Here is a 15,409-nt window from a genome sequence, read left to right as displayed (position 1 = left end):
CCAAAGAACGCAGGTTAGCACAGTTTAAAAATAAATTGTAAGAATTTCTTTAGAAAGGTAACATCCTAGACCTGCTTGACAATAGAGGTCAACCTACACACTGAACCTCAGAGAAATACACACTCAATTTGCTCAAAAAACTCCAGGGTCGTCTTATAGATAGGATCGTCTTATCCACTGGCAAATACGGTATGTATGTGTGTGTATATATATATATGTATGTGTGTGTGTGTGTGTACTTATGCATATATGTATCTATATATATATATATAAATATAACAATTAAAGAAAAAATAAAGTTATGCTTTGCTCGACTTATTTTATGGAATCCGGGAGGGGGGCGAAAGGGGAAAAAACTTTCGCATAACTAGTTCGTGAGAACAAGGAAACTGTCTTGTGCGCATGACATAAATGTTTTTCACCATGTCCTCTCCAGAGGCGTCAGAATGTGTTTTAACGTTGTTTTGTTCATTGGACGCGTGATAGTCAAATTCCACTTTTCGGTCTGATAACAGTTGGCAGTGGATAATATTGACTAGTTGCCCTCCCGCTAGACTATCACTTTAAAAATAGGAACGGCTAAGCACAGACTGTTCTCGAAGAGCTCTGCGCGAAATTCAACACAGCAAACAATGTTCACTGAAATATGGACCGCATTACATGTTTTTTTAAACTAATGTCGATTTTTGTTTGTTTGATGAAACAGAATAGTTTTTGATATTTCGATCCTTGTCACTGGAAGCTCTACTTAAAGAAAGTACTTTGTAGAGTATAGATTTATGAAAACTAACTTCAGAACAAAAATCACAGCCACTAAGAAACAATAAAATAGTCTTACTTTACAGTTAGATAACTGTGTGAAATGGGTAAATTCACAGTTTATGAAAGAAATAGAATAATAAAAAGGCATACAAATACGAAATTTATAAAATATTACCGGAAGCAGACACATTAGCAATTAGAGAATGGAGCACTATTATACACACATTAGCAACTAGAGAATGGAGCACTATTATACACACATTAGCAACTAGAGAATGGAGCACTATTATACACATTAGCAACAAGAGAATGGAGCATTGTTATACACATCAGCAACTAGAGAATGGAGCATTGTTATACACATCAGCAACTAGAGAATGGAGCACTATTATACACACATTAGCAACTAGAGAATGGAGCACTATTATACACATTAGCAACTAGAGAATGGAGCATTGTTATACACATTAGCGACTGGAGAATGGAGCACTGTTATACATGCCTTAGTTTTAGTTAATGTAAAATATCTGTGACTTTTAATAAGTTGAACTTCTATTTCTTAGTTGAACTTATTTTTCTCTTTGGGCGAGTAAAATGTTCACAATTCATTAGCTTAAATTTTCAGATTTTTGCCAGTCACACCTATCTGCAAATTACTATTAGAAATCCAAATGATCAATACTTTGTAGTAGAATATAGAATATAATTTCCCTCGTTTACGGTGCAGACTGTTAGAATCAGGATCTTCAAGAGACCCCTAGAATCAACTTATATCAAGCGCTGTTCACTGATGGGATAGAGGGAGACGGATGAAAAGTTTAATAATCATACCGATGAATATATCTCCTTGAAAGACCTGTGGTGGGTATTAAATCGATCATAATAGTTTGGAAGAAAAAACACTTTATAACTACCTTCAATCTTTTACACATTATAGATGGTCTTGGCCAGTGTTCCATACAGGAATACGACTATACATGATCAAGAAGACGAATCAATGATAGTTCTACCACTTACGATCCTACTTTTCTCTTTATTTTTTTACTATGTTTTTTATCATTGGGGAAAAGAGTCGGACCCCTTGGATTCGCTATTCATATTATGCTTACAGTCTATGTAATATAAGGTTTGTTTTTCACGGGTTTTCTAATAAAATTGTATAAATATGGACATTTGCAGTCATCTTTAAGCATTTCATATCGAGTACTTACAGTTTGAAAGGCCATATCTACGAACATAAATACTCGGAAATATATATTTTCAAAGCTATGTTTATGAAGTGCAATCATTGACACGAGCTTCTGCAAAGCAGCTACGAGTCACTACAATAAATAGTTTTTATCTACCTCTCTAATCCATCGACACTGTTCTAAAGTAATTTAAGTTAAGATTACTTTTTTCTAGCATAACATCATACCTGTAAATAACAATAAGCAAAATAACGTTAGACGTTTTATATTATTGATAGACCTGAAAAATTACTTTAATGTATCTTTACGAAAATCTCATGGTTAAATTTTATTTTTAGGCAAGCTCCAGGGCTGTTCCGCACTTGTAGGTCTTCTGAAGATACTTTGAGTCAATTAGGGTTACGTCTTTGCCTTTGGTTAAAAACATTTAACAATGGCTCAACCTCAGGAAGACCCTGATCCAAGCGAGTACTTATTCGTCTCTCTCGAACAAAAACGCAAGGATCAGACTAAGCCTTACGATGGCAAGAAGATGGTATGGGTTCCTGATGAGAAGGAAGGCTTCATTATTGGTAACATCGTAAGCACGAAAGGCGACCAGGTTACAGTTGACTGCCCAGGTGGTGAGGTAAATCATTTTTAAATTGTTTCTATGAGTGGACACCAGGTTTGAGGATATAAGACAAAGGATGTTTTTAAATTGTAAAATAATTTTCAAACATTTAAAAATTTTCCATAATACTTTTTTATGAGATAATTTTTCGACACAGGTAGTCTTAATGTATTATATTGTGTTGAACAGATAATGTCCGACATTACTGTAAGAAGAACAACTGTTTAAAATAACTTAATGTAGCTGTAACTTCAAGGTACTTTAAATCTGAAAATGTGAAAGTAACTGAATGTCATCATTAAAGATAATATCGTGAAATTATAAATCAAACAGTAACAGTTAGTAACAATAATAGTACTTTTAACCTTTAAACCTAAAAACTATTTCCTGACCAGGTGAATATATATATAACTAGCAAATATGACCTGCTTAAAGGTTGATTTAACATGTGTTCACATTGCGTTAATAAATTTATACATTAATTACCAAAGTTAAAGATTCTTAGACAGAAATACTTATTTAGTTTAAATACATAATTCAAATATTATCAACAACACGGTTCAATTCCTAAGTAAAAATATGTTAACATTCTTGTCTAAATGCCCAATGCTAGCTAGTGTTTTTACAGCGAAGAACACGAAAGCACAATATTCATGCAATGATTGGATAATGTTAGTTAATAAGAGTACATAATATTAAATGTTTCTAACACACTCACATTCACATCCATGATGCCCTGAATATAAAAGAAAATTCAGTTTATAATCATAATAAGCCCGTAACATATATTAGTATGAAACTGCTTTTGTTTTGTATTTTATCTACGGATGTAAATCTGATAATGTTTTCCGCAGGTAAGATTAGTCCTACCAAATGAGGTTAAGAGGAACTATTTTATACAAGTCTTGCATACTGATAAAACGTTCGCAAATTTTCTCGCCAATAGCCAGAAATTCTATGTTTAAGCTATTCAAACTAAATCATAAATGAAATATAATCATTAATGAATTATTGGAGTAACTATTCCCATACTTTGACATCTTGTGTTGTATTACATGATAAGTTGTTTTCCTTCCGCAGCGCGTAATAAAGAAGGATCAACTTCAACAAGTTAACCCACCGAAGTTCGAGAAAACCGAAGACATGTCCAACATGACCTACCTGAACGACGCCAGTGTTTTGCATAACCTGAAAGAGCGTTACTTTGCTAAACTTATATACGTAAGTACCAAGTATTTTCAACCATTTCTTATACGTGCGTCACAGGGGGATTCATTTATTGGAAGGATATTTTTTTTTATCTTTTTAGTTGAATGTTTTCACTATTGTTTATATGTTTCAGTAGAATTTAATAAAAGATTGGATTCCAAGTTAAATATACATATGTATATATGAAACGTAAGCACCTCGCATATTTCTGTGGTTGAAAGCTTTTATTAACCATATAGAAAGTAAAATAATTTGAAAAGAAATTGTAATTTTCCGAATCAAAGTGTGGCTTTGGTGCATCGTGTGAATTAATTGTATTATGTTAATTTTAAAGATAAAATGTAGTTTGTTTGTTGCCCCCCAGTGGCACAGCGGTATGTCTTGCGGACTTACAACGCTAGAAACCGGGTTTCGATACCCGTGGTGGGCAGAGCACAGATAGCCCTTGTATAGCTTTGTGCAAAATTAAAAACAAAACAAAAAAAAAGTTTGTTTGTTAACAGTTGCAACTCATCAGAGGAGTCTTATACGGGAGTTAAAAAATAAATAAACAAGTTGTTTGTTAACAGTGGTAACTCATAAGAGGAGTCTTATACGGGAGTTAAAAAATAAATAAACAAGTTGTTTGTTAACAGTGGCAACTCATCAGAGGAGTCTTATACGGGGGTTAAAAAATAAACAAACAAGTTGTTTGTTAACAGTGGCAACTCATCAGAGGAGTCTTATACGGGGGTTACAAAATAAAACAACAAGTTGTTTGTTAACAATGGCAACTCATCAGAGGAATCCTATACGGGAGTTAAAAAATAAACAAACAAGTTGTTTGTTAACAATGGCAACTCATCAGAGGAGTCTTATACGGGAGTTAAAAAATAAACAAACAAGTTGTTTGTTAACAATGGCAACTCATCAGAGTAATCTTATACGGGAGTTAAAAAATAAACAAACAAGTTGTTTGTTAACAATGGCAACTCATCAGAGTAATCTTATACGGGAGTTAAAAAATAAACAAACAATGTAATAATAAAAAAACACAATATCGTGTAGCAATTAGTGAAAAAACATCACAGTAAACGGAACAAACTGTCAGAAGCCTGATATCAGAGAAAATAGTTTCAACACATTCATGCGTTCTCTTCAAATAAATTTATTTGCTAATATACTCTAACCTGTATTTCTAATGGTACTGCCACTGTTCAACTCATTTTCAGCAATGTTCGCGATAACGTATAATAGACTAGTTAAACATTCGTTCAACTTGTGTTTTGAAGACTGACATTGTTCATTACACTCCAAAACATTCTAAGAAGCTATGAGTAAAAACAAAGAAGAATGTGTAAATATGTCAACCACATTATATCTGCCATATCCAGTGCCGATGAAGCCTTTCGTCTAGTACTAGAACTCATAAGGCCGGTTGGAATAGTACAGACGTAGTAAAGGTCTAGGCGATTTATATGTGATGTTCTACACATGCATCTATCCATGACTGTAACTTTTCTATGTTTATCGAATATTTCGGAAACATTCTTACAGGCTATATTTTTTCCCGCTTCATTTCTTTTCTCATGTTTAACAATACCACATATACGACAAGTGTTTGAATTTTTTTTTTTTGAGTATCAACTGTGTAGTAAGATTGATCATTTATCACTTGCAAAACGATCCACCTTATTGTTCTGTTTATTAATCACCGACATAAGCAGATTTCGCTCTGAATCGAAGTCACTCGAGTCACTGGTTACCTGTCCTTACCGATGTTCGGTAAAGACGTGTGGATAACGGTGTAAGAGGTAGGAAGAATACTAACAAAATAAATAATTGTAAATCTCTACATAAATACCTCTTATTTGGTTGTGCTATACTGTGTTCAGGATAAAAAACGTATGCCCTGCTGCCTTTTGACAGTATAGTTATTGGGTGCATTGGCTTTAGTAAGGCTTACAAGAATGAGAAGGAACTGCAGACATTGGTTTCATACCTTAAAAGTTTAAATGGTTACACAGTTGAAAATCGTTAAATTATTGTCATTTGAATAATACTGTAGATTGAAAATACCCATGAAATACTTAGGTAATTATCGGTTTTAATATTTAACACTACTATTATCTTGGTAATAACAAGCTTCACAACATTTTTCAAAAGTGTTTTCTGTAAAACATGGCTCCCAGATTACTGGTAACTAACTAACTATTCTTCGTACAGACTGTTGCTCATCTTTTCCGTTTAGAACAGAACAATTCCATAAAACAGTCCTTTATAGTCCTGATCCTTTCCAGTACACGTTTTGCAAGTGTTTATTCTATGTTAGACTATTTGTGTAAAGTTATAAAATATCACTTCTATGAAATCTGGCTTTTAGCCTTATTTGAACTTACTCTGCAACATGGCGTTGTAAGCGCCGTCAGACACTGAGAACAGGTGAGGCGGTACTTCAGTCTTCCTCTTACCCTTGTAGATCTGGACCACGCGGTTGGTGTAAATAGGGAAACGCTTGTACGGATTGATAACCACACAGAACAGGCCAGAGTAAGTCTAAAGAAAAAGAAGTACTTTCTCGTTTCATACATATCTCTAAAAGTACAAACAGAGACAATATGTTTATACATATGTTTTCTCATACAAAATATTAACTAGTTTTGTCCCTTTGAACTCAGTGAGAAGTGGTGTATAAAGATATAGAACAGACAACTAACAGAAACTGGCAAACAGTAGCCGCCTGTGACTCAAGAAAGTGGAGAAGGACAGTGGCTGGAAGACCCACGCGTGTCTTTTTAGGAAAATTTTATTTGCTCTTAAGTGTACATTTGAGTTAAACTTTTTGCTTTCCCCGGATAACTTCGCTATATTTCACGCAGTTAAAGAAATGAGATTTGTATTTTAAGTAGAAATAACACGCGTGTTTCAGAAGTATGCCATGGAAAATATTTTGCCTGCATACATATAGCACTATATTATTTAAATTCCACATCACGAGAGAATGAAAGCAGAAACATTTTGAATATGTCTACGTAATTTGGATAATTGATGAGAATTAACCTAGTAAATATTGTAACTAATATACTATATAGGTCTAGCTAGGAGTATACAACAAAAACTGGAAATGACTAGAAAGTGTTGTTTAATGTTCGGCCTTAATCTAATTAGTATATCACGAGGCTTAGACAGCTTATGGGATTATCCTCAATCCAAATACTAAGTAGCTTACTATATAAAACAATACGATATTATAAATAAACAACAACAAATTATATAAATATATATATATATATAAACATTTTAACCAATACTGTTAACCTAATTTTTAAGAAAGAGTGGAATATAACTTAAGTATAAGACACGTAAGTTCTGGTATTTCTTTCTTATACTGTTCCTAATTCCTCGTCGTAACACTTTTTTTCTAGTGAAGCACGAAGACACACAACGTGCTATCTGTGCTTTGCCTCCCGGGGTATCGAAACTCGATATTTAGAATTATAAGCCCTCTTACTTACCACTGAGCCACCACGGAGCTGTCTTAAGAAAAACGTGATATCAGCATAGAAATTTACGTAATACTCCCTCTCACATAACTTCTAGTGACCAATGAAAGCCCATCAATTAAACGGATCCGACAATGTAACTTTGGATTAGTTTAAAATAAACGATAAATGTCTACGCGAATGTTATTGTTTAGCTATAGAGTCGAGAAGCAGGATAGTACAAAAAAAACAAAACAATGTTTATGTAGCTACAAACAAATTAAATGAATTACAATAATAAGTAGTTAAATACTGATATTATAAATAAAAGTAAATGCCGTAGAAAGTGTTACTGAACGTACTACGTGTTGTTTATATACATATGTGTATTTAGTTAAAGTTGATGCTATATGCTGTCATTAAATACGCGTGTGCTAAGTTAGAAGTTATTGAACTTACTATGTGCTGTGTCTATAAACACACGTTTGTTATCTACTGATTCATAAGTGTGTGAAATATAGTTGTACAATTTTAAGACACTAATTAGCGCTGGTTTCAACATAATACTGCTCACAGATGTACACAAAATAAACTATTCTCTGATGAATCATTCAAACCATTAACCATTATCAGTTTCAGTTTGGTAAGTTAAAGTATTTACATAGTTGATCTTTTTTTACACCAGATTAGTAAATTATGTATTTAATACGATTACACACACAAAACAAAAAACACGTGGCTCGCTGAATTACTCTCCCATCTGGCTGATCTAAGTTACAGTAGCTAGGAGAGAAAAAAAAAGACACCCACAAGAGTAAGAATTTTACATATTGTATAAAATGTACAATAATTATTTAGTATACTGGACTTATCAACTATAGAACTTAGTATTCAAATAATATGTGGATTGTTTATTGCTCGTTGAAATGAAGTGAGGATTGTTATCAGTGTTATATTTGAGCCTTATATTTTACTAGCTGTTTGACACTTGAACTGACATAACATCTAGATTCGGTCGTACTTAGAGGCAAACTCATTAAACACTAATAAAAGCTGTTCCTTAGAAAACGTCTACATACGGGTTGATTTTCGTAACGAATAAAACACACACACACATATACATAGTTTTTCTTGACTGTTGCAAATCTTGTAACGTTTGTGTAGAGTATTCTCAAAGAAAGCCTCTTGACTTTATTCCACATAAGATTTAACTCATGATCATAGCAGCAGCAACAACAACAAACGATTTACCTTTACACAAAACCAGTTTATAAAAGTCTCTCTGATGGATCAGCGGTAATTTTTACGAACTTAGAACGCTAAACTCTGAAATTCAATTCCCTGCGATCTACACAGCTCAAATGTGATGTGCAGCTTTGCGCTAAAAACAACAATAACGTAAGTAAAAAAGTTTAAAAACGAAAGAAAAGGACACGCATATATGAACTAATACAAACACGACTTAGCAGAACACAAATATTGTAAAACTGGTCATAATAAAATATCACGATAAATGTTAGATTAATGTTGAAGGTAGTATTTTACATAAAAAGATGAAACATAACTTTTTGTAACAGACCTGAAGAATGTCATACTTCCTGAACATTGTTCATTCTATACCTAAACTAGAGACATGGTTTTTACTTGCTTGTCCAAACGTATTTTTGTTTAACTGAAATATTTTTCGTTATCTATTAACAATATATTATCTTATAAATTAGACTAGTCTTAACCGTCATTTACAGTCACGTGATCTATCTTAAAACAACAACCAAAATCAACATTCTAACTATTAATTATTCTAATAAGTAAATGAATTAAAACAAGTTATTTTATTATTTTTTTTTCCTTTCAGATCGAGAAGATCAGTCCATGTTGATCACGTAAGTATCTTATTTGGTACTCTTGTTTTTTAATTTCCTAAATGATTTGGTTCTTAAAAAACATGTTAATTCGTTTGCATTTGTGATCATAATGGTTGAAAAACTGAAAAAAAGACTAAGATTTATTTATTATTGATATACATTTACTTCCATTTTTTCACATATTTTAATTAACTTGGTACGAACACACACACATAACAACGTATACTAGATACTTAACACACTTAATACTGTATTTATGTAATCTGAGAATGATGGGGTTCAGTGGCCTAGCCAGGTTTTCCACTCGGAGAGGGGGACAGAAAGGGGGCAGTAAACTAAAAAGCTGAAATTGATCTACATTTTTAGTTATATGGTCATTAAAACAAACCAAATCAAATGTAAGTGTTTGTAGAAGTTTTATTACTTTTTATTAAATGACACAAAACGAATTTATTATATATAAAAGCTGAAAAATAATATGTAATCAATATGCCTAGATTTTTTTCAGGGGAGCGGGCCATGTTGCCCCCCCCCCCCGGCTACAACTCTGATAGGGTTTAACATATTATTTCTCCGAAAACGCAAAGTTCTTAACATATCCTATTAAGGCTATTATTGTTGCACCGTACGTACCATTCTTCCACAACTTCCAAAATGTGTAACCACTCCTAGACAACTTTAATTGTGTATTGGTTTTGTTTTCATAGAGACATCGTAATCACACCTTAATACAAGTGAATTTATTATTTGATTTATGTATGATTACTTTATTTTAAAATTAACATCAAGCTCAGTCTTAATTTAGATTTATCACTGTTTCTTCGATTAAATTACAAATATAAATATAAGCACAAAAACGTGTTAGTTTTTCAACCTCGTGATGCAGACATAATGAATCATTTTTACATAATTCAAAGTGGATTAGGAATACAAAAGTTTAAGAGAAACGTTTAAGAATTTTATCCAGACATCTTTTTTGCATAATAGTATTTAAACAAATGGTTAACCTAAATGTACTTATCTGCACCTCATTTGACATTTGTATCAAACTCAGTTGGTTATTGATGCCTGTTTCTGAAATCTCAAATTATTCATTTGTCTTAATTTGGATAATTTAAATGAAAATACGCCCAAGAATCCCATCCCAACTTTTCTGTTAATGAAATCAGTCATCGCAGCCCACAGATCCCTTAAACCTTGTCTTCCAATGTCTCATCCGCTGTATCGGATTTTTAGGTCCTATTCTGTTGGACCCGGGAGGGTCAGGTTCACCTTCCACCATTTCCTCCTCTTCAAATGTCTAAAACTTATGTTTCGCAGTTTAAAAGTTGACCGCATCTTGACTTCCTGACTCATAAGAAATCCCGAACTTTGCTTCCACCTTCCTCGACCTTTTCCAAGCCGTATGTTTTCGCCACTGTGAAGTTAACATCTTAACGTTAATATTTACCTTTCAAAAACAGTGGTGAGTCCGGTGCCGGTAAGACTGAGAATACGAAGAAAGTAATTGCTTATTTCGCAAACGTCGGTGCCAGCACCAAAAAGGAGGATCAGCAGAGAACATCTAAGAAGGTAACAGCTTGCAATCTTGCCCGAAACACACAGGTTTCGGGCTCATGACTGCCCATATTGTGCTCATGTTGCACATCTATTTTGGAATCTCCCATGTACCTTTGCCATCATAACCTTGTAGCGAAAAAAGAAAATTCCCGAGTAACAAATTTAGGTTTTACACGGTAGCGTTTGTCATTTTCTGAGTAACAAAAACAGTTACAATACTTCAGATAATGACTCTCGCTTTCAGTTAATTAGTACTTAATAGCAATGATCAATTTATTGTTTAATACATCCTCATAAAATATCCTGTTTTACCATTATTTGTGGTTGATTTTCCTTCATAGTTATTCATATTCTGAACAAATTGCATGTAACTAACAACCTACTTTTCATTCACTATGTCAATATTAAGTACGTAGTATTTGTTGTCTAATCACCATTAAAGTTTGAACCGTCTGTTATCAGTAATTAGGTGACTGTGGAGCATTATTAATTTGTTGGACTTTTTTAAGCATGAGTTTCAAGCTAAAGTTGCATGTGAATATATATATATATATTAAATCTAAACGACTGATCCTTATAGATAGTGAAAATATTGTAGTTTGCAGTTTTCTTGAATAATGTAAATTTTAACTAGTAAATTAGAAAATTGACTTTTGAACATGGATGGCATTTAATCAGACTAAAGTAGCAAAGTGTGATTTTCGTTTTTATGAAAATGTAGAACTAGATTCTGTTCCGAAATGATCAAAAACATGACGTTAAGTTTTTCTGTATGGAACTGATATTCTAAACATTAAATGTTAACCGAGCTTATCTAGGCACATTCAAGTGAACTTGGCGTAATAAACACTTACTTTAATAGTCTAAGGCTTCTAAGCTAACGCTATGAAGTCAGTACCATTACCACGTGGTAGCATGTCATTTAGCAGCTTTTTCTCTAAGCACCACGGCATGGTTTGTTTTCAAATGTTAAACATTTAATATCTTTTGAAGTAGATTTAAAGATAGGCTCTAGGTCCAGTTTCACTTAATAAAATCTAATTAGTACATCCTTAGCTGCCAAATAACGTTGAGGTAGTTAAATATTAATACTTGGATAGTGTCGCCATACTTATTCGTATCCACTTATCAAGCTTAACCAACAGCAACGGTGATCTTTTTTTTTTTTTTTTGTTATACAAATTGCCACTGCTTACTAGTCATCCTTCTATTTTCAGGGCAACTTAGAAGATCAGGTCGTCCAAACCAACCCTGTTTTAGAATCTTTTGGTAACGCCAAAACCGTGCGTAATGACAACTCTTCACGTTTCGTAAGTATCTTTGGTTTCGCTCTTAAAGCACTTTTTATGTCATTTGTCTATATTGAATGTTAACATTATCCTACACTAAGTATACGTAAAGATACGTACAACTGCTAATGATGAAAAGTTCTCGGAATTATAGGAATTATTAATACAAGTAAATTTTTAGGATTTTCATAACACGCACTTTGCCTACTGATTGTCAATAAAGTTATCAGATATGTTGTTATTAAATTGAAATTTGAGCTCCTTTGTAAACTGAACTTATTTAAATAGAAAGTTAATACGACTTATAAATGTGACGCTGGCTTTAAGGTGATTTAACGTATTAGTTATTACTTTTTATGATTCTGTTTGCTAGTTCTCATTGCGTTAAAGCGAAATAGTATACGAATTGTTTACAATGTAACAGATAAAAAAGCGAATAAATAAACAGTTCTGTAAAATATAAAATTCATTGAACATAAAGTCAACTTTTTAAGCTGTCTTTTACTTAAATTCAACAGAATGCCAAACGTTGCCTCATCTCTTGCTTTATGTAATATTTGTTGATTCAATAGTTTATAACTAAACTCTGTATCAAATGTGAATCTTCTGAGATGATGTGATGTTCCGTGTTGGTTAAAAAACTAGATGAAGCAGCAAAGGAATAAAATTAATTTCTATGTAAAGACAATAAGTTCGTCATTATTTTATATTTATTTGATGAAAAATTTAAACGTGGAAAACGATGTATTTATTTGAACAAATACGGGAATTAACCAACACATGTCCCGACCCCACCGGTGGCTCAGCGATAAGCCTGACGGCGTATAATGTTAAAAACCGGTTTTCGATACTCGTGTTAGGTACAGCAAAGATAGCTCATTGTGTAGCTTTGTGCTTAAAAACAAGCAAATAACTAACACACTGCGTTTTATTTTACTAGAAGAATTATAAGCAAGTTAAACCCGCTTGTTTTTGAATAACAATTTATTTAAACACTTTTTTACCTAAGTGTTTGTACTTGTTATATTTTTTATCGTGATTTAGGGTAAGTTCATCCGAATTCACTTCGGTGGTATGGGCAAATTGGCTGGAGCAGATATTGAAACATGTAAGTAATGAATATGAAAAATTACGTTTTATAAATTACTTTCAAGGATAGGAGTTGCGAATATGAAGAATTAAGATCATTAGTTATATCCAAGAATACTTAATATCATTAGTTATATCCAAGAATACTTAAGCTATCATTAGTTATATCCAAGAATACTTAAACTATCATTAGTTATATCCAAGAATACTTAAGATCGTTAGTTATATCCAAGAATACTTAAGATCATTAGTTTTATCCAAGAATACTTAAAATCATTAGTTATATCCAAGAATACTTAATATCATTAGTTATATCCAAGAATACTTAAGCTATCATTAGTTATATCCAAGAATACTTAAGCTATCATTAGTTATATCCAAGAATACTTAAGCTATCATTAGTTATATCCAAGAATACTTAATATCATTAGTTATATCCAAGAATACTTAAGCTATCATTAGTTATATCCAAGAATACTTAATATCATTAGTTATATCCAAGAATACTTAAGCTATCATTAGTTATATCCAAGAATACTTAAGCTATCATTAGTTATATCCAAGAATACTCAAGCTATCATATTATAGATTACACGCATAAAGACTTAAGCTATAACAACATAGATTATACATACGTATATTAATCGTAGATTACACCATAAATAATTGGGCTATAAAAATCACACACATAAAGAATTAAGCTATAAAAATCACATATTACATACAAAGAATTAAGCCAAAAATCATAGATTACACGCAAATATCTAAACGTGCAATCAACGATTGTTATATCTTAATTCTTTAAATTAGGATATAATAATCGTAGATTACACGCAAATATCTAAACGTGCAATCAACGATTGTTATATCTTAATTCTTTAAATTAGGATATAATAATCGTAGATTACACGCCTAAAGAATTATATATAATAATCGTAGATTATTCTATGATAAATTAGTATATAAAATTGCAGACAACATGAATAAATAATAGTAAGTTACATGTGCTCATATAGTAAGAAGCAAGATTAAATTGCATATTTTGATTTGCATATTATAATCGTCAGAGATTATCAGAGATATCTGTATTTACGATGATATTGATTTGATTTTCTTATCAATAGATCTGCTCGAGAAGGCTCGTGTGATTTCTCAACAATCTGCCGAGCGTTCGTACCATATATTCTATCAGCTAATGTCAAATGGTATTCCTAATACTAGAGGTTAGTGTGCATAAAACCAACAGCTCTTTCTTACATCTAATCTTAAAGAACATAGTCGAATTTCTGATTAGATGTGTGCGAGATATTATTTTTTTATCGATTTCCATAGTGAAGAGAAGCTATAATTTCATTCTTTGCTGTTTAAACTAATTATCATTGTTTAATAAAGCGTGATTTATTCACTTTTCTTAAGCCTAAAAACTTTATTACTTAGACGTTTACCTTCATTGTTTTACATAATAGTTCCTGTACAGCATTGCTCTATTTGTTGATAGCAGTTTCACTGATGATATATCTTAGAATGTATCTGACCCCATTACACCCCACAATTGTGTACCGTGTGTTTCAAGGTTGGCATAGTAATACGTTTTAAAGACTTTTCTTTTACAGCTCATTAAATTCTAAAATATGTTTTTACTTGTACTGCTTGCACTTGAAACGTCATAAGTAAGCCACCCCTATTGGTAATCTTTTATTTCTCTAATTATAGAAATTCTCCTTCTCTCTGATGATATCTACGACTATCACTTTGTATCCCAAGGAATGACAGAAATCGATGGTGTTGATGATGCAGAAGAAATGCGTTTTACTGATGTGAGTTTCGTAAATATAACAATTATACAGTCAATTTAATCGTAAATATAACAGTTAGACAGTCAATTTGATCGTAAATAAAACAGTTATACAGTCAAGTTGATCGCAAATAAAAGTTATACAGTCAATTTGATCGTAAATGTAACAGCTATACGGTCAAGTTGATCAAAATATAACAGTTATACAGTCAATTTGTTCGTAAATAAAACAGTTATACAGTCAATTTGATCGTAAATAAGAAAGTTATACAGTCAAATTGATCGTAAATAAAAAGTTATACAGTCAAATTGATCGTAAATGTAACAGTTATACAGTCAAATTGATCGTAAATAAAAAAGTTATACAGTCAAATTGATCGTAAATAAAAAATTTATACAGTCAAATTGATCGTAAATATAACAGTTATACAGACAAATCAATCGTAAATATAACAGTTATATAGTTAATTTGATCGTAAATAAAACAATTATATAGTCAAATTGATCGTAAATATAACAGTTATACAGTCAAATTGATCGTAAATATAACAGTTATACAGACAAATCAATCGTAAA

General features: G+C 32.0%; 2 protein-coding genes across 2 annotated transcripts in view; both read left to right on the top strand.

Moving 5' to 3' along the window:
- LOC106465374 (myosin heavy chain, muscle-like) overlaps window positions 1-8,227 on the top strand; it is a 10,532-nt gene extending 2,305 nt beyond the window's left edge. Inside the window, exons 2-4 of the mRNA XM_022393257.1 lie at window positions 2,291-2,580; window positions 3,646-3,786; window positions 8,213-8,227. Coding sequence (XP_022248965.1) covers window positions 2,386-2,580; window positions 3,646-3,786; window positions 8,213-8,227 — 351 coding nt within the window. The 5' untranslated portion in view covers window positions 2,291-2,385. The remainder of the gene's footprint in view (window positions 1-2,290; window positions 2,581-3,645; window positions 3,787-8,212) is intronic.
- An 863-nt stretch (window positions 8,228-9,090) lies between these two features.
- Window positions 9,091-15,409, top strand: part of LOC106465372 (myosin heavy chain, muscle-like) — a 36,495-nt gene continuing 30,176 nt past the window's right edge. The window contains exons 1-6 of the mRNA XM_013925593.2: window positions 9,091-9,118; window positions 10,564-10,672; window positions 11,878-11,970; window positions 12,994-13,057; window positions 14,163-14,261; window positions 14,752-14,855. Of these exons, the coding sequence (XP_013781047.1) occupies window positions 9,108-9,118; window positions 10,564-10,672; window positions 11,878-11,970; window positions 12,994-13,057; window positions 14,163-14,261; window positions 14,752-14,855 (480 nt within the window). The 5' untranslated portion in view covers window positions 9,091-9,107. The remainder of the gene's footprint in view (window positions 9,119-10,563; window positions 10,673-11,877; window positions 11,971-12,993; window positions 13,058-14,162; window positions 14,262-14,751; window positions 14,856-15,409) is intronic.

This window comes from Limulus polyphemus, unplaced genomic scaffold, assembly GCF_000517525.1.
Source record: "Limulus polyphemus unplaced genomic scaffold, Limulus_polyphemus-2.1.2 Scaffold1924, whole genome shotgun sequence".
Lineage (NCBI taxonomy): Eukaryota > Metazoa > Arthropoda > Merostomata > Xiphosura > Limulidae > Limulus > Limulus polyphemus.
The sequence above is the reverse complement of the archived record's forward strand: the minus strand, read 5'-3'. Positions and strand labels throughout refer to the sequence as shown.